The sequence below is a fragment of the Triturus cristatus genome, chromosome 5_2 (assembly GCF_964204655.1).
Source record: "Triturus cristatus chromosome 5_2, aTriCri1.1, whole genome shotgun sequence".
In the NCBI taxonomy this organism is placed as follows: domain Eukaryota; kingdom Metazoa; phylum Chordata; class Amphibia; order Caudata; family Salamandridae; genus Triturus; species Triturus cristatus.
In genome coordinates this window covers 693,762,607-693,783,870 of record NC_140588.1, presented here as the reverse complement: position 1 = coordinate 693,783,870, position 21,264 = coordinate 693,762,607, and the positions used below count along the sequence as shown (strand labels likewise).

At 48.0% G+C, this 21,264-nt stretch overlaps 1 protein-coding gene across 3 annotated transcripts in view; it reads right to left on the bottom strand.

The window, feature by feature from the left end:
- OCRL (OCRL inositol polyphosphate-5-phosphatase) overlaps window positions 1-21,264 on the bottom strand; it is a 566,508-nt gene that overhangs the window by 346,520 nt on the left and 198,724 nt on the right. For all 3 annotated transcript variants that reach the window (XM_085607761.1, XM_085607762.1, XM_085607763.1), the window contains one exon: window positions 20,099-20,213. In XM_085607761.1, coding sequence (XP_085463887.1) covers window positions 20,099-20,213 — 115 coding nt within the window. The remainder of the gene's footprint in view (window positions 1-20,098; window positions 20,214-21,264) is intronic.

Below are 21,264 nucleotides of genomic sequence, written 5' to 3'. Positions count from 1 at the left end.
GGAGCGGTACTGGGAGGAGGAGCCACGAAAGGAAGAGGAGGTGCCGCGGTCGCGCGCACCCCGAAATGGCTGCTTCCGGAACTGGAGAGTGCCGAGGGAGCGAGCCGTCTCCGTATCCTTTTTGATGGTTTGCAAAGCGTCCTCCACATGCTGGCCGAATAAAGATTCTCCGTCATACGGCATGTCCAGAATCTTGGCCTGTACCTCCGGACGGAACGAGGTGGAACAAAGCCAGCCCTGTCGTCTTAACACAGCCGCTCCAGCCAATTGACGAAAACCCGTGGAGGCAATGTCAACTGAGCAGTCTATGATTTCGGAGGATGCCCGCTCACTCTCCTGCAGGATCTTTAGAGCCTCCGCTCTAGAATCTTCCGGGATAAGCTTAACCAAAGCCCCCATGTCCGACCACATCTGTCTATCGTAACGACTGAGGATGGCCAACGAGTTTGCTGCCCGGACAGTTGTTGAAGCCATAGTTGAGAACTTCTTGCCAATGGCATCCAGACGGCGGCCGTCACGGTCCGGAGGTGACGAGAGTGGAGATGATGGATTTTTGGAGCGATGTCGCGCCGCCTGGGTGATCACCGAGTCTGGCTTAGGCTGTGACACTAAGCAAGCTGGGGAAGAGTCCGGGGCCTTGTACTTCTTCTCCAGTCGCGGGAGGACAGCTGGGGTGGAGTTAGGCGTTTTCATCAGTTTAATGCCCTCGTTCCAGATAAAATCAATAATAGGCACGGCTCGTACCTGTTTTTGCGGCTGTGACTTGAAGTCGTACAGAAAGCAGTCTTCCTCCCTAACCATCATGGGAAGGTGAAAGCGTTGAGCTGCCCTGTCCATCAGTTGATGGAATCCTGATATGTCGACAGGTGGTGAATTAATTGGCGATGTTGGAGGGGATGCTGGCGAATTGACTTGATAGTCATCCCAGTCCGCCATAGAGTCATCTTCAGGCAGCTCTCCATCCTCAGTATCCAGATTGTCCCCCACCTCCTCTGTCGCAGGAGGAACCAATGCCGGTGCGGATGGTGTCGGTATTGGTGGCATCACAGGGGTAGACGGAACAGCCGATGGCGTCTCACGTGGAGAGCCATGAGGCGAAGCTGGAAACCGCCGATTATAGTCATCCAACATGAATTGAAGGTTGGAAATGAGCGACAACGGAAGCTGCGCCATGGGATTTTGTGCAGGGGGATGTTGCTCCTGCTCCTGACAATAATAGTCTTGCGCATAATCATCCTCTTCGAAATCTTGGCATTTGATGTGAAGCTCAGAAGGACTACGAGCATCTCGAAAAGAGGACTGAACATCGTCATCAGAGTCCGAAACCTCCTCAGCACCCGTGGGGAATAGCTGATGAGATGGCCGAGTGACTGGTGGCAGCATAATAGAGTCCAGCGCAGCCTGGCGTCGCTGCAATAAGGAGGTGTCCACCAATACTGGCGCCGATGTAGAAATTGGCACCAAAGGCATCGTTGCAAAATTTGACACCTCCGTCGTCGAGATTATCGTCGACGAAGTCGTCGTCGATGAAGCCGCCGTCGAGAAAGCCACCGTCGACGAGAAAGCCGCCGTCGACGAGGGTGCCGATGACAAAGCCAGTGTCGACGAGGTCGCCATCGACGGGATCGTCGACGATGTTGTCGTCGACGAAGTAGTAACTGTCGTCGACGAAGGCTTCTTTTTTCGCTTCACTATCGTCGACGATGTTTATGACGTCGACGGGAGCACAATCCTCTTCGTCGACGACGAAGATAAAGGAATCGTCGACGAGACAGTCTTGAGAGACACACACACCACCTTCGACGGTGAAAGCGTCGACGGAGTCGTCGGCGACGACGCTAGAATCCTGCAGGAAACCGTCGTCACAGTCGTCGACGAGGCAGATGAAGTGGCAGATCTCGTCGATGGAGGAACCGTCGACGGGCCCGTCGACGGTTTAGCACGTTTTTGAGCAGAAACATGTGTAGACGGAGTCAAAGACGCCTGAGAGTCAGATCTCGGGGGTGTAGGCATGGTATCAGAGATTCGACCTTTAGACACTTCCATAAGATGAAGTCTCTTCTTTTTTAGAAAAGGAGATGGCAAGTCCTGGACACTACCATGCTTTGAGGAGACTCCTGTCCGAGTAGATGCCACACTTTCTATCTCAGAAAGGGGGTTATCAGTATCTTTAAGTTTCTGAAGCCATAATAAAAGGCGACCCTCTCTGTCTTTCAAAGACTTTTACGAGAAAGTTCTGCAAATTTTACAGTTGGAAACCTTATGGTCCGGATAAAGACAGTAAATACACTTATCATGGGGGCCTTAACTTCCCACAAGAAGTACAGGGACGGAAAAGAGACTTCTTACTTGAAGACATGGTGAAGAAAAAAACAAAGTAGACCAAAGACTGAGCAGAGCTCAGGGAGACTCCCTTCACACGACGTGCGGTAGAAAATCTGAGGGACTGAGCCTCTGAGGAGATGGTTCTAGAGGGTGCTTGCGGCTGATTGGCTGAAGTTTGGACTATAAAACGACATGGATATGTCAGTAAAGTGATTCTTTTTCTCAATGCTTTCCTATGTGTCAATACTATCTTATGGTATTTTTCACTTAATATGCTACTTCTTAAATGTATATAAAGTTTATTTGGATATGTATATGCTACTATGTGGTTATGTATGTTTATGTATATACATGACATATTGCTTTTTATATACCGTGGGACTCCCACTTCGACGACGGGGAATATTCAAGCATGTGAATCTATGAAAGACATCCCAAATACTGGAGAACTACACTCTCCAAGTTAAAAGATTAATGCTTCAGCAAAAGTGCAAATGCATCATATAATTATTTAGTTATTGCACTTCTAATCAAAAGTAGAAGTGCTTGTAGTATGGATGGGGTGGGGGGGGGGGCATCTTTCATTATACTCAGATTAAATTCCAATTCATTGCACACCCCATCAAGAAAACCTTTTAATGCCTCCACAGGAAGTGCAAATGCATGAGGTAGTTTTACATTTACTGCACTCTAAATCCAAAAGTGCTTTAGTGAAAAATAGAAACGCATAAAATTAATCTGGACTCATTACACTCCTAAACTTAAAGTGCTTTCCGTATGAGGGGTGCTCATCTTCAGTTGTTCCCAGATAAGTAGATGTACATAAGATGCTGTCCAGTGACATCATAGATAGGTCTTATTATAAAATAAAAAATACTGTTTAAAAATGGAAAATGTATCATTTACTGAGACAACTATAATTTGCACCCCTGCCATGCACTGCTTATGAACTGAAATATCGCAACACTCATGAAATAACAAGTACATTTCACAAAAATACGTCAATGAAGATCTTATAACCATACTCAACTAAAGGGTCACTTGAACCGTTGGTTTTTTGGGTGAATACCTTTTTTTCCCCTTATGTTCACCCAACTCCCTCACTGAGCATAGCTTCTGACCATGCTGAATGGGGGTTGGACATAGGGCCTGACTGACCAGCAGCATACTCCCTGTGGGTCAGCAACCCCATCAGCGTGTACGGCCGGTGGCCAGGCCCTACACCCAACGCCCTGTGAATGCCTAACATCACATTGGTGGATAACACACCACATCCGGGCAACACACCCCCATGGATACCCACCTCATATTTTCCATTTTATGTACATTTATTTTTTGCGGTACTGCCACACAAATGTCCATCTAATGTACTGCGGAACAGTGCAGGCTGAACTTTTTAACACTTACATGATCGCGCTGTACTGCTGTGGGATCACACAGGAGGGCTGATCTGAATCTCCAGAAATTTTTGATTTATTTTAGTTTGGACTGGGGAGGTGGGGGAGGATGGATCTTCTGGGACAACTCCACCCCCACAAGGGCCAGGGGCTCAGGGTGTTCCTTCACTGCCCCCTTGTATGACCTTTTTTTGTAAGCACAAGACACGGGACTCTGACACCGGGAGTCCCCAAGTCCTGAAATTCAGGCCGCAACATTTCTCTTCCTATTGCGGCTAGCCAATCGGGGCCCTCTGTCCAATGGGACCTAAGGTCCAATGGGAAAAAGGTATCTTGGCCAATGAGCAATGCTTTTTTAATTTTTATTTGCCCATGGGTTCAACCATCCAGATATTACTAATTATTTTTCCAAAAGTTTGTCTACAACAGCTGAACAAATTTACAGCACAATTTCTGAATAAATATCAAACTTTGCCAAATTTAATATCATTCTGTTTATTTTTTTCCTACATCGCCTCTCAAAGTTCCTATTGGAAACTTCATGGGAGAAACACTTTTTGGAAGCCGCCCCCTTAGCCTTATTTTTTAGTCCGGCTTGACGGGCTCACTCAAAACATTCCAGAAAGGAGCAGAGGTGTATGCACGTCGTTTCTGGGAAGTTTGTGACGTTTATGCAGATTTTTCAAACAGCTTCAAAGTTATTAGTAGAACAAAACATACTCTTCCTTTGGAAATTGTGACCTAACTTTGAGTACACAGTGAAGACGGCCACTGTGTAACCATGGGCAACTGTAGAATATAGTTCAATATTGCCATCAAGTGGTTCAAGCGACATCAAACTATGACTGGCGAGGCATTCAGGATTAACTCCAAGAAAGGTAGGACCTGTTGTCACTGTAAAATAACAAGATGGTGTACAGTTTTGAGGGCTCTCTGAGTATGAGCTAGGCATTGTTTTCTGCTGCCACTTTTGATCAGCCATTCATCTAAATAAGGAAAGACGTGGACGCTCCACTCTTCTGAGGTGAGTGACCACAACACTGAAACATTTGGTAAAGACTCTTGGGGCTGTTGTGATTAAGAAGGACAGTACGGTAAACTGGTTGTGTTGACCATTTACCACAAACCTCAAGAAACAGTGATGTGCAAGTAGGCATCCTTGAAGTCTAACGGCATTATAAAGCCTCCTTTTTCAAAGTAATGCAATAGTATGACATTCTATAAGGTGACCATATGTAAGTGCTGCAATAGGATGAATTGGTTCAGCGGCCCAAGGCCTAAGATGTGCCACCGTTTTCCACCCTTTTTGGAGATGACGAAGTAAATGGAGTATATGCCCTTTCCCCCCTGGTGTAGGGGTACCGGATGTATGCGCATCTTTGAAACAGAGCTTCAACTTCCTATAGGAGACAGGTGAGATGCTGCTCGCTCAATACTCTTTGCCATGGTGGTATTTTGTGTATGTTGAGGTGAAATTCGAGGCAATAGCCCTGTTGGACTACTGCAAGCAACCACTGGTCTGTGGGAGTGAAAATCCCTTATTCTCTTCCCCAACTGGTGTTCTGTGTTTGAGGGGGTGTGGTGAGGGGGGGAGGGGTAACTTAAGTCAGTGTTTATGGGTGGAGTCGTCTCTACCCCTGCCTCTAAAATTATTCTTTCTAGATATTCCCCTTGAACAACCCCTAGTGTTCCAAGGGTCATAAAAGGTTTGTTGTGCTCATTGATATGTTTATGGCTGGGTACCCTGACTTGGCTTTAAAATCCTTGTTGCTCCATGTTGCTGGAAAACCTGATATATGGATCAACCCATTCCTATTGAGCAATACACTAGTATTCACACAGCATGAGGAAGTTTCCAGTGGATTTTAGCAATGGAAATCACTTCCCCTCTGCAATAAGCTCCTCACCGCACTTCCTGTAAGCCTTGGGGAGATGCTGCATTAGTGCCTCCACCTTCTCTCAATGGAATCTACCATACTTTGATAGTAAAGCAGCAGTTTGTAATGTGTGTCTACGTGGAGGTACCTATCCCAACTTGTTTCTCTGAATGAACACCCACTTTCTGGCCAAGTGCACCACCGGTGACCCAGGGGGAACCTGCACCAATGTAAAGTGGGTCTTCAGAAGATGCCTAGTATTTCTTTTCTATACAGGTCAGTCAGTCAGTCAGTCAGTCAAATTGGCTTTAATTCGATATAAAACATATCTTTAAAAGCAATACAATTCATTTGTTTAAAAAAAATAAAAAGCCAGTTCATAAAGATAACAATTATACAAGAGCAAATCACGGGTGGCATAAATAAATTACATAAAAATCCATATTTAAAACCATGATTAAACAACATCCAAAAGCCTTTTTGATCTGATTAGCCAAGCCCAGTTTAAAAACTTCGCCATACCACAGACCAATAAGGGGCGTGTGTCAGATTTTAAAATACGGAGGGCCTGGCTACTCTGTCTTGTGCCAAGCTCTTTACATAGGGGTTTCAGCCATCTGAGGCGAGGAGCTTTGTACGCAGGACATTCAAATACAAAGTGGGGAACTGACTAAATCCTGGTCTCACAGAAAGGGCAAAAAGGAGTAGTCTGTGCCGGTATCTTCAATCCAGCAGTCAACTCACGCACGGGCAGCACACCTATCCTAAATTTAAAATATAAGGCCCTATCTCTAGATTTTGAAATAATATCGAGATAAGGCTCAAGTGATGCCACCTCCTTTACTGAAAGGAATTCGGCAGTACATCTGCCTAGATTGGGATTTCTAGAATCCATTACCATCTCCAGTACAATTTTTTCAAGACAGGCTTGGACGGTGCAGTCCTGGAGTGCCAGGCCTCTCCAAGACCCAACTCGCCCAGCAGCCGCTTGACATCCCTCAGCCATCCTATTTTGTGCCAGCCAGGCATTGATAAGACCTCGGTTAGCCCCTCGGCATAACTTGCAAGCTCCGGGAACTCTCCATATGCGACCCCAAAGAAGTAAAGGGCGCAACCTTGCATGGTCTTTAATCGGGCAGCAGACCATGTCAAGGAATAGGGGAAGAGTGGGGGTACTGTAAGGGAGACCCATTAAATCCTTCAAGAACTTATTTTCTGAACGGGTCAACTGCTCCACATTCTGTGCCCCCCAAAATTCTGCTCCATAAAGCACCTCACTCACCCCTCTTGCCTTGTAGATTTCAAGTACTGGGGCAATCGGTTTGAGGGTGGAGGACCGTTGTTTAAAAAGAGCCCCCACCACCCTTTTATGGCTTAGCAGCATTTTATGGAGATGGCAATTCCACCTCATGGTGTCAGAGAGGCGGATCCCTAAATAATCAAACTCCTTGACCCTCTCTAGGGACGCTGAGTTCAGTGAAGGGGGCCTACCCATTTTCTTCGGGGGGTTCAGGACCAAATATTTTGTCTTTCCCGTGTTAATTACTAATCTCCTCAAATTACAGAAAATTTGGAACCTATCAAGGAGGCTCTGCAACCCAACTGGGGTCTTGGAAATCAAGAGGGTGTCGTCAGCAAATAATAGGGTGGGTATTTTCCTGCCCGCCAGGGATGGAGCATCTGATGGATTTTGTAAGAGATGCTCCACCACTCCATTGACATATAATGAAAACAGAGTGGGGGCTAAAACGCAGCCCTGGCGGACACCTCTATTTACAGTTATTTGGGCGGTCTTTTGGCCCTGATTACCCCACCGAACCTGTGCAAAGTTTTCAGCATGAAACTTAATTATCAAACATAATAGGTACGGTGGCATACCTAGGTCTGACAACACCCTCCATAGACAACTGCGGGGCACTAGGTCAAAGGCAGTCCGCAAATCTATAAAAGCAAGATACAGACTGCCTTTGCCCAGCACGACCACCTTCCAGTAGAACAGTAGCAGGCGAAATGACTGCTCAATGGTTCCAGTACCTGACCTAAAGCCCGCCTGAAAATCAGAAAGTACCCTATTCTCCTCTACCCACTGGAGCAACCTCCCTAAAACTACCTTTCCTGCCACCTTTTGCGAAGAATCCAATAGGCTTATAGGGAGATAATTGGCTGGGTCGTCCCGACTCCCTTTTTTAAAAATTGGGACGACCTCAGCGCCCATCCAGGAGTCTGGAAGAGGTGCATCATAAAAATTTGCATTACGTAGTGATGCAATGAGCTTTCCCCATTCTAGTGTATTAATGCGGATCAAATCCCCAGGTAGCCCATCCAGGCCCGCAGCTTTATTTGGGATGAGACGCGAAATCGCATCCTCTACTTCCTTCCCTGTAAACAGGAGATCCTCACTCAGCCCAAAAAAGTCAACCGAAAAACTTTCAGCTGGATCTACCCCAGCCTCCGATGTCACAGTATAAAGGTTGGAAAAGTGGTCAAACCATGATGCCTCAGGGATATTACATGTTATAAGGGAATCTATGGGCTTATCCCTGGTTCTAATTAGATCCCAAAAACCCTTCGAATCCCTCCCAGCACTTGCCAGTTTTAGATCGCACCAAAACTGATTCTCCCACTCTTTCTTCGCCTTACCAATAGCACCCCTGTACAACTTCCTGGCCATACTAATCAATTCGGTATCCTTGAGTTTGACTGCGTTAATCAAATCCCTTTTCGCACTTCTACAGGGGAAAGAATACCAACCAGGGTTACCCTTAGGGCGCCCCTTCTTGTTGCCCCTATAACCTGGGTTTCGCACCGTAAAGAGGTCACCCAATGCTTTGGTAGTATGGTTAAACAGAGTTGAAATCTCATGGACATTTGACACAAAAGAATCTAATCTGGACAAAGCATTGGCCATGATTGATCTTATATCCACGATCTTGCCCTCATCAAAGGCTACATTCTTCCATTTTAAGCGCCTCCCGCAATTCGAGGGACGAACGTCGCTAGTTGACTTCCACACCTGGGGGGCTTGCAGTTTCTCCCCAACCGTCCACATTGGGGACAATGATAAGGACAGCGGATTATGGTCGCTGTCAGACGAAGGGAGGACTGTCATATCCAACAGAGGCCCCCAAAGCTTAAAATTCAACAAGATATAATCTATTCGGGATGAATGGCCTACCCTATTAAAAGTGTGGGCCCCACAGGAATCCGATTTTGACCGTCCATTTACTGCCCTCACACCATATTCTAGGGTTAGGGCATTTAAATGGATAACACTTTGGGTCCAGCTCTTAATAGGTGGTATTAACAGGGATGGAATGCCTCTCTTAGTATCTTCTTCTTGAGTGCCTAATATGTCATCCTCGGCTAGGGGTTCATAGGTGCAATTAAAGTCCCCTGCTATCATAATGTAAATGTAAATGTTGTAGACTTGTAAAGCGCACAGCTGCCCCAGCAATGAACGATTCTACCCTACAGGATCTGAGTGCATCCTCTAGGCCCAGTAGGGTCGGTGAGGGCGCGCCCCCTTTCGGGGATCTAGCATAGATATTAAAAAGCTCTAAAGTCCGCCCCCCAGGAGGCCCTCTAACTGCTAGTTTCTGCAAGTCTGGTGACTTGGTTTCTATACACCTTACATGATACCCCAATAAAATACTGACCCAAATTAACAGACCACCTGAAGGTCGGCCTCTCCCACCAGACGAGGGAATTGCAGAAACAAAGTAGGTGATGTAACCAACCTTATATCGGGGTTCCAGACACCAGGTTTCCTGGAATAAACATATCCCGAATGACTCAATAAAAGAGTTCCATTCCGGTATGTCCAGGTTACGAGAAATGCCCGCTATATTCCAGCTGACAATCTTCAGGACCTCGTCATCGAATACAACCTGCGCAGAGGAAACTCTCTGTACAGGTAAACTATCCTCAGATCCGGAGTTGGTTGGTACATCACTCACAGACTTCAGCTGGTTTGGGGCGTCAAGGGTGGGCTCATCAGAATTTAAATAACCTGTTGACTCAACAATATGGTAAACAACACTGCTCTCAGAAGGAGGTGAGTTGTAGCAGGGTTGCCCCAAAACTACCCCATTACAATCTAGGTCACAGCTCTCCTCCTCCTCAAAAACAGCAGATAACTTCATGGAGGGTTGGTAACTATTCTGTCAACAATCCTGCCAGGACCGCATGGGGAAAGGGGATGGGTTTTGACGGAACAGGCTGAACTGGGGGAGATTATGAGAAGTTTGTCTGCCATTCCATCCCTCCCAGCTTGCGGCTCTAGGCGGCCGGGTGGGAACTACATAGGGGTTAAAAAAACTAAGGTCACGCGTACCAATTCCTGTGTTAGGGCCCAAACCACCCTCACTACTATTAAAACTACAAACATAGCTTGCTACCCTAGGGTCTTCAAAATTAACTATAATACAGTCCCCCATTATGTCTTTAGGCCGGGTGCCTAACCAGCTAACCCTCCTCACATGGATAACCCGGCCACCTAATGAGCTAGGAAGAGGTCTATTTTCCTTCAGCCAGAATAAGGTTTTGTTCTTAAGTTCGACGTATGACTCTTGTTTACCTGGCTTTAGCACGGGGACCCCAGTGAGTACTGTCACAAAAGGCTGACAGTCTGGGGGTAGGTTGGGATTAGGGACAGGCAAACTACCTGGAGCATTTCTTAATTGAAATGTGGGAATTGACGTTAATTGAAATGTGGAAATTGACGTTATTTTGCCTGATTTGGTATTAGATATACCAGTACAATTACTATCGCCAGAATTGTTAACCACAGCGGTACCGCTTGTACTTGGGCCCACAAATCTCGCAGGCATCACAGGATGGGTGATGCTACCCGGTGCTGCGTTAGATTGCGCCAAGACCCCCACTAAAGCTGCCCCTGGATTTGGGATGGCCCCAGATTGTGCAACGGAGCTATTTTCTTCAACCACCCCCTGCACTGCCCCACAGGTGTTAGTTAGACTTATTGGGGCTGTAGATGACTCACAAGGAGCAAAATTCCCTACTAAACCATTCTCCCTATTTTTAGAGTGGAGTTTGATGAGAGATTTTAGGGAAAAGAAATTATCAAGAGTGACTTGCTCGAATCTGTCCAGTCGCTCTGTTAGCCCCTTTAGTCTTTCTAAAACCGGGATCAACAATGATTTCATGATTTTTTCGAGCTGAATGATTAATGGGGTCTCGGCAGCAGGGCCATCGGGTTTATCAAGAGGATGGGACGTCAAATCCACACGTCTCCTCTACAATAGCACCAGTAGCAGCTCCCCCCTTTGGCCCCTGGGGATGACCAACATCCACCCCTGCACCGTTATAGGACCAACCCACCCTACTTCCAACTCTCCTAGGTTTCTTAAAGGTCTTTGAGTAACTGCCCTTACGTGGACTAGCCGGTCGTTTTCTTTTGCTAGAAGGTAAGCCATTTGCTGCCGATGGTAAGGGCACAGAGGGGGCAGTGGAATCCTCCTGGCAAGGTGAAATAACAACAGGGATCAAAGGCACAGAGGTCTCAATTGGCCGTGGCTCTGGCAGGGCGCTCTCACTTCCCTGCGAAGCCGCAGCAGACAAGCTCTCTAACCGATCCAGGCTCGCCCTAATCGCGACAACCCGTGGATGGTCAGGGTCTAATAAAACATTAACTAGGGGATCAGATGCGTGAGCAAGGGAAACATTAAGTAAAGGGTCAATTGGGCGTGCTGGGGAGGGAACTAATGCCAGAGAACCCAACGATGAGCGTTTGCCGGTCAGGGGTTCCCGAGAAAGACGCCGTTCAGTCATGGCGATTTCTTTTTCGATAACCGTGACAACTCGGGTTATAAATTGAACCATAGTCCCGGAAACACAACCAGCACCAGCCCCGCCTGCCCCCCTCAACCCCCTACCAGATCGCGTAGACATTGACATGAAGACCTCAGCACAGACAACGAAGCCACAAACTGCGTCTAGAGAAGAACTCCCTCAGATAACAGTCCAGTGAGCAACGCTACTACTTGCCACCCATGCACCTCCTATAGCAGATATCAGAGGGGTGGCCCAGCCCAGCCTTGTCCAGCCCCGGACGGCCACAGACGGCCCGCCCTTTGCCTGGGCTTAGCCCGGCGATGCCGCGACGCGGGGGTTGGAGCGATCTCTTAAGCGCCTCCTGGCGCGAAAACGGCGTCGGTGGCTTCCTGCCACTAGGGTCGCTGGGAAGTGTAGTCCCCTATGGGTGTTGAAGCGGCGGCGGGAGACGGGACGAGCCAAGGGCCAAAGCACAGCAGAACAGGAGTGGAGAGTCACTGCCACAGACCTGAGGGTAAGACACCGGAGCCCGCTCTGCCGGGGTTGGGGCGATCTCTTAAGCGCCTCCTGGCGCGAAAACGGCGTCGGCGGCTTCCTGCCGCTAGGGTCGCTGGGAAGTGTAGTCCTGTCTCCGCTCCGCGGCCGCTATGGGTGTTGAAGCGGCGGCGGGAGAAGGGACGAGCCAAGGGCCAAAGCACAGCAGAACAGGAGAGGAGAGTCACTGCCACAGACCCAAAGTTTTCTCTAACGTCGAGTCACCACAGTACTCGCTTCTCCATCAGGGGCTGGAAGTCTGCCGCGTGCCCACCTGCGCACAGCTCGGATGAGAGCACTCCCCCGCCGACCTCTCACCCAATCAGAACTCACAATTAGCCGATGGTCCGCGCTTGCTCAACCATCAGCCAATTGGAGGCCTTCCCTGGCATTGACAGTATCTTTAAAATTGTCAGAGACCGACTTTAACATGCTCTTTACCATGGGTAAGAACTGAAAGTTATATTTGACACTGTAGTCCTCCCATGGATCATCCCCTGTCCCTGTGGGTGCATCAAATGGGTCCCCCTCCTCATACGGGCTGCATGGGTCCAGGAATGAGTGAACAGACCCCCCTGGAGAATGATGGAGGAGGTGACAGAAGTGATGAGACGGGTCTAGATGGTGGTGGTGCCTAAGACTGTGCTGAAAAAGGTGGTGGAGGTAAGGGTGCGGCCTGCTTTGATGTGGAAGGCTAAAGTTGAGGAATGTGTTATCTGCTCCAAGCACATCTTGTGTGTGGCTGCCCAAGCAGATCTTATGCAGCTCTTCCTCAAAAGTGAGCTTGCTCTTACATGGAATGGGAGAAAGCTTGGGAACAGGCTTTTGCTGTGGAGGTTTCTCTGAGATTCTGCGTATGTACTGGTGAATAAGGCAAATGCTACTTACCAGTATGCATCTGTTCTTGGCATGTAGGGCTGCAGATCTACACACTGTGCATAAATCGCCATCTGGTGTTGGGCCCGGATGTTTGCAGTTGTTTTTCCTCTTGGAAAGTCTTTAGAAGTCACGAGGTATGTGACTCCTCCTTTGGATCGTATTGCGCATGGGCTTCGGCTCCATCCTCAGATTGTTTTTCGCCAGCAGGGAAATGATGGAGCGTAGTAATAAGCAGTGAAGATGCCCATATGTGCTGTATCTAAATAAGATAAACTGGAGCAGATAAAAGTAGCCGGGGAGGCGGGTGGGCGTGTGTAGAGCTGCAGCTCTACATGCCAAGAACAGATGCATACTGGTAAGTAGCATTTGCCTTTCGAGGCATACGAGCTGCAGATTACACACTGTGCATAGATTATATAGCAGTACTCGCTCCTAGAGGCGACCACCAGTATCTGTTGCAGTGGTTTGAAACAATGTTTTGAGTACAGCCTGGCCCACACTAGCTTGTTGCTTAGTTTGCACATCTACACAATAGTGTTTAGTGAAAGTGTGCGGTGTAGACCATGTAGCTGCTCTGCACATGTCATCTAAGGGAATGTTCCCTAAAAATGCCATGGAAGCCCCTATCTTACATGTAGAGTGGGCTTTAGGGGGAACAGATAGCGTTCGTTTTGCTTTGTGGTAACAAATCTGTATACATTTAACAATCCACCTAGCTATCCCAGATTTGGAGATGGGGTTGCCTTTGTGTGGTGGTGAGAAAGATACGAACAGTTGTTTGGTCTTGCAAAAGGGTTGTGTTCTTTCGATGTAGTAGAGTAAGGCTCGTTTGACATCTAGTATGTGGAGAGCTCTTTCTGCAATGGTCTGCAGTTGCGAGAAGAATACGGGCAGTTCCATAGATTGGTTTAGATGAAAGGGAGAAATGACTTTAGGGAGGAATTTTGGATTAGTGCAGATAACAACTTTGTTATGATGCATTTGCAGAAAAGGTTCTTGAATGGTGAGTGCTTGTATCTCACTGACCCTTCTGAGGGATGTGATGGCTACAAGAAAAGCAGTTTTCCATGTTAGGAATTGAAGTTCACATTTGTGTAGAGGTTCAAAGGGAGGCTCCATTAGTCTGGTGAGAACGATGTTTAGGTTCCACACAGGTGAGGGTGGCACTCTGGGGGAATTATTCTTTTGAGGCCTTCCATGAAAGCTTTTGATAGGCCGCTATGGCCGCAAGGTGCAGTCGAATAGACGTGTAGGCTAGGTTGCATCTTTGTAGGTGTAGTAAATAGCCTATGATGTGTTGAATGGACACATCTAGGGGATGGAAGTTATTGTTGTGAGAATAGACCACAAAACGTTTACACTTGGCTGCATAGCAAGCTCTAGTGGTAGGTCGTCTAGCTTCTGTAATGACGTTCATACAGTCCGGGGGAAGATTTAGATAACCAAATTCTAGGATTTCAGGAGCCAGATCGCCAGGTTGAGCTGAGCTGGGTCCAGGTGCCTGATCTCTCCATGGTTCTGGGTTAAGAGCCGTGGAGAGAGGTGTAACTTTTGGTGCGGTACTACAGATAGTTCCAGCAGTGTGGTGTACCACGGTTGTCTGGCCCAAGTTGGAGCTACTAGGATGAGAGTGAGGGAGTGTTGTAGTTTGCGCACCACTAATAGAATGAGTGGGAGAGGCGGAAAGGCGTACGCAAATCTGCCTGACCAGTTCATCCATATCGCATTGCCTTTGGACGATGGGTGTGGATACCTGGAGGCGAAGCTTGGGCATTTGGCGTTTTCGTGGGTGGCGAAGAGGTCTATTTGTGGTTGCCCCCACATTTGAAAGTACGGTTAAAGAACTTGCGGCTGGAGTTCCCACTCGTGGATCTGTTGTGTTTGTCTGCTCAGCAGATCGGCCATAGTGTTTTGGACTCCTGGGACATGCTGGGCTAGGAGAAAGATTTTTGGGGGTATGGCCCATCTCCATATGCTCTGTGCTAGCTTCGAGAGCTGCGGAGAGTGTGCGCCGCCTTGTTTTTGTATATAGTACGTGGCTGTCATGTTGTCGGTGCGGACTAAGACGGCCTTGCCTGAGACATGCGTTTGAAAAGCCTTTATGGCTAAGAATATGGCTAGTAACTCCAGATGGTTGATGTGGAGTAACTTTTGTTGAGGCGTCCACCTGCCCTGCATGGTGTGATGTAGTAGGTGAGCTCCCCAGCCGGAGAGCGATGCGTCTGCTGTCAGTACTATCTGAGGATCCGGTTCCAGGAACGGTCGCCCTTTGGAAAGGTTTTTGGTGGTCCACCACTGCAGAGAGCGATGGGCACGACCGTCTACCAACACCAGATCTGTTAATTGACCCTGGCCCTGGCTCTATTGGCGCGCTAAGCACTCTTGGAGGGGATGCATCTGGAGTCTTGCGTGAGGTACTATGAATATGCAAGAGGCCATTATTCCTATAAGTTGCATGAACACTCGAGCTGGAAGAGTGTGTTCCGGTTGGAATTTGGTGCGTAGAGCCTGAATGCTTGCTATCCTGGCAGGACTGGGATAGGCTAGCGCTTTTGAGGTGTCTATGGTGGAACCGTGGTATTGTTTTACGTGGGACGGTTGCAGATGGGACTTCATGTGATTTACTGTGAAGCCCAGTTTGTGAAGTAGTTGGATAGTGGCGTGAGTGTGCTGTACACACTGGTTGTACGAGTTGGCTTTTATGAGCCAGTCGTCTAGGTATGGGTAGACATGGATGTGTTGTCTTCGCAGGTGTGCTGCCACTACCGCTAGGCACTTGGTAAACACCCGTGGTGCTGTGATGACTCCGAAGGGGAGCACTTTGAATTGATAGTGTTGACCGTCCACTACAAATCTGAGGAACTTCCTGTGTGCGTTGTGAACAGGAATGTGGAAATAGGCGTCCTTGAGGTCTAGGATGGCAAGGAAGTAGTTTTGGGAGAGCAGGGGGAAGTACCTGCTGGAGTGTGACCATGTGGAAATGGTCTGAGTGTATATAGTGATTTAGGGGTCTGAGGTCTAGGATGGGCCTTAGAGGGTCGTCCCTCTTTGTTTTGAGAAAATATAGGAAGTAAACTCCCATATTTTGTTGGTGGGTAGGAACTAGTTCTATCGCACTCTTTTGTAGGAGGGAGATTACCTCCTGCTTTAGTAGTGACAAATGTTCCTGTGGCATTGGGCGTTGTTTGGGTGGGTAGATGTTAGTTCAAGGCAGTAGCCTGACCGAATTATTTGTGTGACCCATTTGTCCGAGGTGATAGTAGTCCAGACAGGAAGGAAATTTTGGAGTCTGCCCACGACCGGAGTGTGATGGTCTGGGGTGAGTGGAGGGAAGTCATTGGGTAGGGGTGGAGGCAGAGCGGGAGGTGTTAGTCTTGCCTCTGCCTTTATTATTGTTGCCCCTGTAGCCGCCTCTTTGGTAACCTCTTGTTAAGGTGAATTGGGTAGGGGCTTTATAGCAAGTAGAAGCGGTATCGGAGTAGCCGCCTCTGGAGGTGCTGCGAAAGGAAGAGCGGCGAAAGGAGCGCCTGGGAGGGTGCGACTGTAAGGCTCCCATAGACTTCGCCATATCTGTGTCTTTTTTCATTTTTTCCAGGGCATCGTCAACTTTTGGGCCAAACAGATGTTCCTGGTCAAAGGGGTGGTTCAGGATGGAAGCCTGCACTTCGGGTTTGAAACCTGAAATTCGTAGCCAGGCATGCCGACGGAGGATGCTGGTGTTAATTGCCCTAGAGGCGGTGTCAGCTGCATCTAGGGCGCAGCGAATGGAGGGGTTGGTGATGGTTTTACCCTCCTGGATTAGCTCGTTGGCTCTATTTTTGTATTTGTCAGGGAGGTGCTGCATTAGGGCTTCCAGTTCATCATAATGTGCCCTGTCATATCTCGCCAAAAGCGCTTGTTTTTTTGCGATGCACCATATGTTGGCAGCCTGGGATGCAGTGTGCTTGCCAGATGCATCCAAGAGTTTGGACTCCTTATCAGGTGGTGGTGCCTCGCCTGATGCCTGGGAGTTTGCACGCTTTCTTGCCGTGGACACTACTAGGGAGTCTAGTGGTGCTGGCCCTCTGATTTAGGTGGGGTCTGTAGGGGCAGCCTTATACTTCTTGTCGATGCGAGGGTTGATGACCCTGGCCCTGACCGGGTCTTTAACCCCTTCAGCGCGGCGCGGATTACCGCGCCGTGCTGTAGGTTCGTTGCACGGGCGGGGCCGTGACGGAGCGGTTCCGTCATCCGCACAGCGCGACCGATGCGCAGCACGGAACCGCTCCGTCATGCGCATCGAAAGGGTTAAAGACCTCCGGCGCGTGCTTGATAACGCCTTTAAGCATGGGCAGGATGGAAGTGGCCCTGTGTGTTGTGTCGAAGGTATCTAGGAAGAAGTCCTCCTCCACGGGGTCAGTATGGAGATCCACTCCGTGATAGTAGGCAGCCCTATGGAGTAGTTGGTTAAACCCCATTGTGTCTTCCGGGGAGGGGGGGACGGTCTTGAAGGGTAAAGATCGACCTGCGGGACGTTAGGGATGTCTGGAATGTCATAGTCGTCCCATGGGTCTGGGGAGCCTGTAGGAGTGGGGTCTCCAGTGGGTTGGTCATGGGGCTCGTCCCCTGTGTCATCGTAGACATAGTCGTCGTCCTCATTCGGAGAGGGTGTGGGGGAATGATGAGGCAGGGAAGGAGAAGGAGGAGGAGGCGGAGGAGGAGGAGGAGGAGGAGGAGGAGGAGGAGGAGGAGGCGGAGGAGGAGGAGGAGGAGGAGGCGGAGGAGGGGGGGGTGAAGGTATTCTCAAAGGAGAGGTAGCAAAGTCTTTCCTCTTTGGAGGTGGAGCTGGGGCAGGCTTTTCCAGCGGTCTCTTTTTGATGCTGGGCATCAAACGTCCAATTTTAGGGTCCTTTGCAAGTTTTTTTTACAGTGGATCAGGCCGAAATAGTTCTTCAGTGAGTGGCCGATCCATCGGTGCCGAAAGCGTCGGGCCGTAGGTTTTTTAGTCTTGGAGTCGACATCGGTTCGTTGTTTTGAACTGTGCGGCTTCGAGATGGCTGGTTGTTTACTCAGCTCCGAGATGATTTTCGGCTTCGAGGTGTGGGTGTCAATGGCTTTGGGTTTTTTGCTCGGCGACTGTGTCGGTACCGAGGAACTGGTGCTTGTCTTCGGCGCCGAGTGCTTCGGTGTGGAGCTCGGTGCGGAGGAGGAGGCCATTTTCTTTTTCGGCGCCGGTGCGCAGGAGTGTTTCTCGGCACTGACGGTAGGCTGGCTCGAGCCCGAGCCGCCAAAAGGCTTGATAGGCTCCTTAACCGGGCCCAAAGGCAAGGTGTGGGAAGCAATGTCTTTGGTCGTGCCTAGGCCCGAGGGCAAAGGCGTGACCGAAGCCTTTTTTGATGTCGTTAAGGGTGTGGGTGGATGTTAGTACTCACGCCCCTCTGTGCCGGAGTCATGTCCTCGACATCGGAGTCGTCAGCCTCGGAGGCGCTGACGAGGCCCTCTTCGGTGTGCTGTTCTTCTGGAGCATCAATGCCTTCTCCGAAGAGGTCGTCTGGGATCGCTGTCGACGAGTGTGCCATGGTTCTCCTCGCCCTTCGGTCTCGAATGGTCTTCTTGGACCGGAAGGATTTGCACGCCGGACAGTCTCGAGCCTCGTGTTCAGGGGAGAGGCAGAGGTTGCACACCTCATGGAGATCGGTGTGGGGAAATTTGGACCCACATCGAGGACACTTCTTGAATGGAGTCCTTTCCATCAGCCAGGACCAGAGCTTAGGTAGGCCAGAAGGCCTTCGTCGACGACCGGAATCGAAGACTTCGAATGATGAGTCGCGCCAAGTGTAGAGATCGTGTTCGAAAAAAATACCGCGAAAGGGGGAAGGGGGGGGGGGGGGGGGAGGGTTAGGATAGCGCACCGATCCGAAGAACTGGAAACTGTTCGGAACCGGAGCGCGAAGATCACATCCGAGCCCGATGGCGGAAAAAAACAATCTGTGGATGGATCCGAAGTCCATGCGCAATACGATCCAAAGGAGGAGTCACATACCTCGTGACTTCCAAAGACTTTCCAAGAGGAAAAACAACTGAAAACATCCGGGCCCAACACCAGATGGCGATCTATGCACAGTGTGTAATCTGCAGCTCATATGCCTCAAACAGAGGTGTTTTGCTGAGCATCAAGCTCCTCTGCCAATCTTTCCAGAATATAGGCCTCTGACATTCCAAAACTAAGTGTGGAAGGGATTTTTGGCCTCAACGTCTTCAGCTCTGAATTCGTGAGCAGCGTTTCTGGACTCTGAAGAAGGCTTGGGGCCATTTAGGTGTGAGACTGTCTGAGTGGTATGTGGCTGGTGTCTTTGGCTGCAAAACCTTTTCTCAGCTAAGTCAGGGTCTGAAGGTAGCAGTGGGCCTGTAGTTTTCTTTTTAGCTAGTTCTTGTGAGTCAATCTTCTCTACCATATGATCTCTTGTGATGGTGAGTTTTATCCCCACGCCCTGGGTCAGTGCTCAGAGACCTAAGCATCTTCTTTGTAGGCTGTCCCAACTGCTATGACTCATCAGGATAGTGTTCCTCTAAGACATTTGACGACTGTTTCGGAGCTGGGGGTGTGTTTAGTAACCAGTCCCTCAGAGTTTACTGGAAAAAAGGATTGGATATGGAGCAGACAGCGCAAGATCAAATAAAGGACATTGCAATGATCCTCCAGAACTGTCGAACCACAAGCATCCGTGGTCATTTTCGTAGCCGTTGCTTACCACGTCTAAACCCAGTGGAGGAAAACAACAACATAAGAGGGCATTTATGTCCAACCAGGTGCATTGTGGACTAAAGGAGGAGTCACTCCACATCCTGTGCCATGAAACTTCTTTGATGAAAAACAACTTATAATGCCCGGACCGCACACTCGATGGTAGGAGTATGCAGCCACACATGCTACGAAATACATCACATACACACATGGGTATATTTCTTTCAGTTGTATTAAGGCCTTCAGCTGTATCGAGTTCTAACTAGTTTTACTTAATCTCTTGGCTAAGGGATTGAGTTCCATTGACGCCCAACAGCCAGAATTGTATAAAACATAATACCATTTTTTTTTTATTAGTTTGCTTGAATTACAATTCAATTAAAATAATTAAATACAGTTTCAAAGTGTCAACATCTTAAAGAGGACTTTCAAATTCCAAAATGTAAGTGATTTGCAAAATAAAGGTTTCATTATGTTAATATGGATAATTATGAGCTTTTTTATTCTTTCCTGTTCATATGGCAACATACAAAAACATGCACAGTGAATAATTCAGAATTTCAACCTACTTTCTGATATTTTGCTTTACGGTGCAAGCTCTTTTCAACAGCCTCCAGCCACTCTTGCTCTTTACCCGAGTCAAAGTAGAAAAATGCCTCCTTACTTAGATCCAGCTCCTGGAACCTGAATAATATGCTTGGGTTAGTGCTCTGAATTCTTTACTCAATATATAGCTACATTAATTGCAAATGCCCCATACACACACCGGGCAAACAAAAACGTTTTACTAGGTTTACTGTTGTGACTGGGGAATGTTTCTGACAGAAGTGGAAAATGTTACTCACCCGAAACTGTTAAATATTCAGAGGTGGTCCCTTACACTGGTTGTGTGTGGAATATATAGATATATTTTGCACAAATTGAAAATTGTGTTTGTAAACCATGCGCAAATTCAAGAGGTAACTCCTGGACAAGCTACACATGAACTGCAAAGGCAATGTTGCAGACAGATTTGAATATTATTGTATGCACGAGGGCATTTAGTTATGGTCAATGGTCTTCTGTAAAAGGGCACTGTTGGGGATGAACATAGCTGAAGTGGATAGATCTCTGCCAGCCTGACGCAGCACAGAAGAGACCTGGGCCACTTCATCATTTGGCAATCTGAACTTTCTGGAAAGCTGTTACAGCACAAATGGAAAACAGTTTATTAACTTCTAGAATGCATTAGGTGAGGTAGGTGAGGGAGGATGATAATCTGAGACTTTTCCTTGGAACAAAAGTAAAACAAATAACATCAGCAGTTCAGATACAACTGAATTTGAATCTTGTGGAAAAAAAGGCAAATTGTCTTTTGTGCACAGTAGATAGTTGACGTTTATATAGCAATATAACACAAAAGTATACATCAGGAGTGATGGACTACACTTTTGAAAAAGGACGCTCAAGGAGTTGATCAAGCATTTTTTTCTTCTGACAATACAACTATTTTCAGCTGGAAAGTGATTTTTCTTTGTTTTTCCTCAAATTACTGGAATTTAAATATGTTCCACAGTGGCATCACATTCAGTTTGAAATATATGGAAGTTTATGAAGAGGCACGTTTAATCCAAGAATATATGTATTGGATATTTTGATGGCATCTTATCTTATGATCTGGTCGCACAGAATAACTTTTGAATTGTGTTGATTAATTAAAAGGTTAGGGTCTGATGTACAAACAATAAGAACACTG